This window comes from Pterocles gutturalis, unplaced genomic scaffold, assembly GCF_000699245.1.
Source record: "Pterocles gutturalis isolate BGI_N339 unplaced genomic scaffold, ASM69924v1 scaffold34710, whole genome shotgun sequence".
Classification (NCBI taxonomy): Eukaryota; Metazoa; Chordata; class Aves; order Pterocliformes; family Pteroclidae; genus Pterocles; species Pterocles gutturalis.
In genome coordinates, this window is record NW_010147010.1 from 755 (window position 1) to 1,715 (window position 961).

At 57.9% G+C, this 961-nt stretch overlaps 1 protein-coding gene across 1 annotated transcript in view; it reads right to left on the reverse strand.

Moving 5' to 3' along the window:
• The window catches only part of LOC104470851 (LIM/homeobox protein Lhx4-like), a gene marked incomplete at both ends in the record, with an annotated part of 1,322 nt that extends 748 nt beyond the window's left edge, over window positions 1–574 (reverse strand). Inside the window, 3 exon segments of the mRNA XM_010085924.1 lie at window positions 29–179; window positions 382–447; window positions 450–574. Of these exon segments, the coding sequence (XP_010084226.1) occupies window positions 29–179; window positions 382–447; window positions 450–574 (342 nt within the window).
• Between the last annotated feature and the right edge of the window lie 387 nt (window positions 575–961).

The window sequence follows — 961 nt, forward strand, 5'->3', positions numbered from 1 at the left end:
GAGAGAGGCCCCCCATGGCCTCTCCTGCACCACCCTCATGTCCAGCCCGGTCTCAGAGGAGAGCTGCTCCCGCACGTGCCGGGCAGGCTTGGGGGAGTTTTTGTAGGCATTCTTCAGCGTCTCCAGCTGCTTGGCCGTGATGGTGGTCCTCGGCCGCTTAGCCCCTGCCTCGGAGTCATCTGCAAGTGAAGGAACCATCACCAGCCCCAACAACAGCAGTGTGAGCATCCCCGAACCACCAGCCCCCCAAAAGGCTCCCCAAAACCAGCTGCCCCAGAACTCACAGCAACCCCTTCCCAAGGCACGACACCAGCAATGTGATGGCCCCAGGGTCACCCCTTGGTGCCATGTGCCACCTCCCGGCCCTTTTGGGGTGCGTACCATTCTGCTTGGCGGTCTCGTAGTCCTCCTTGCAGACCAGGCGTCCGTCCTCCATCAGGAAAAAACGGTGCCCAGCTGCCGGCTGCAGATGATGCAGGCGAAGCAGTGGAGGTGGTAGACGAAATCTTGGGCTTTGCGGACCACCTGGGTGGGGGGGATGCCCTGCTGGCACGCCGTGCATTTGGTCCCGAAACTGCAAGGGGAACGCGGGAGACCCTGGGTGAGGGGTGGGCTTGGGCGGAGATGGGGTGGGGGGACCAGGAGCCAGGGCAGAGTTGAAACCAGCAATCAACCTAATTACGTGTGACACTTCACACGGAGGGGGTTTATCTTCTTCAGCGTGAAAGCCCGGCCTAATGGAGCTGAGGAAGGTTTGATTTTAATGGTTCTTTTAACTAATGCTTCTAGGCTGCCTGATTTTTTTCCCCTGCAAGGACAGTACATATTTCATCCACATTAATACCAAATAAATTAATTACGCCGCCCCGCTAGCATGATGAATCCCAGATTAATGCAGAATGATGGGGCTCTTACACAGTAATGACAGCCCAACGGGTGCGGCGGTGAGAAGGGTTGGGGG